Here is a 1,240-nt window from a genome sequence, read left to right on the forward strand (position 1 = left end):
GGATGATTTCAGTCTTTTCTTTCTTTATCGCAGAGTGTGTCCTGCCCGGTTCCTATCCTCAGTGTCAAGGATCCGATAGACAGAACTATTGAGTTCGTTCCCACCAAGACTCCCTATGATCCCCGGTGGATGTTGGCTGGACGTCCTCATCCAAGTACGTGTGTGTTTGACGCCCAAAACGAGTAGCAGCTCGTCTAATGATAACCAAGACTCTAACCTGTGTTTTTAATTATCTTGTAACTTTGGCATTTGCTGGTACTAAGTCTAGTTATCGATAATATAGGAATGATGCTGTATTGAATGACCCCTGTGTTACAGCATCAGAATGGTGTAGTTGTAATTAGAAAGGTTATGGGGGATACTGTATTAGCAAATTATGTAATTTTAAGTAGCAGCACTGCAAGGAAAATGCACACCCCAGTGACTGGGATGAACTAATTTTATGGCCAAATCTCGCAAACTCTTATTCGTGCACATAATTCAGGATGCTTCACAGACTTCAGTGGGAATGCTCATGTGAGTAAGGACTAGTTGCGTAAAAGTTTGCCAGTTCTTGCTTGTAGTCTACACATTTTGAACAGGGAAGATATGGGTGAGTGGGTGACTGAGGAAGCTCTCAGTCATATTCTGGCAGACTGCAGCATCACAAAATGAAACAAAATAGTTGGTTAGTGAAATCAAACTAAAGTTTAAGTGCTTTTCTTCTGCTTTCAGATGTGACTAAGGCAGCGGTTCTCATCCCTCTCAAAGTTGGGCCACACTTCACCACTTGTTTGAATGTGGCAGCATCCCCAGTTGAGAACCGCTGTTGGTGCTGCTTCGACTTACCTCGGTGCTTCTCAACTGGGCTAGGCTGCCTCCAGATAAAACTGCTGCACAGCCAACCCGGGAAGAGCTTGGCATGTGCATACTCTTCTCCTGTGTTAGGGCTGTGATCAGCCTCAAGCAGCCAGGAGCTATGTCAGGCTGTGCAGCCCTTTCTGGTCTGGCCTCCTTTACACTCTTCTCCTGGAAACAGAGACTCAAGTTTCTGGAAGGAGTGTGGGAGGGACTGGTCTCAAAGGGGCTCTCGCCTGCTTTAGGCCTATCACAGTCCTGCTGAGACAGCAGTGTGCACAGGGCAGTTTTACCTGGCTGGGCTGCCCTCGTGGGGCCCCAGTTGAGAATCACTGCCGCAAGGTGTTTAGGTTCTTAAATAGCTTTGACTTTCAGAGAGACTCGAGTTCCTCAGTGCTAAACC

General features: G+C 46.8%; 1 protein-coding gene across 6 annotated transcripts in view; it reads left to right on the forward strand.

Moving 5' to 3' along the window:
• The window catches only part of ACACA (acetyl-CoA carboxylase alpha), a 197,607-nt gene that overhangs the window by 139,430 nt on the left and 56,937 nt on the right, over positions 1–1,240 (forward strand). For all 6 annotated transcript variants that reach the window (XM_019511101.1, XM_019511095.1, XM_019511097.1 and 3 more), the window contains one exon: positions 34–154. In XM_019511101.1, the coding sequence (XP_019366646.1) occupies positions 34–154 (121 nt within the window). The remainder of the gene's footprint in view (positions 1–33; positions 155–1,240) is intronic.

The sequence above is a fragment of the Gavialis gangeticus genome, unplaced genomic scaffold, assembly GCF_001723915.1.
Source record: "Gavialis gangeticus isolate Ggan-Ray unplaced genomic scaffold, GavGan_comp1, whole genome shotgun sequence".
Lineage (NCBI taxonomy): Eukaryota > Metazoa > Chordata > Crocodylia > Gavialidae > Gavialis > Gavialis gangeticus.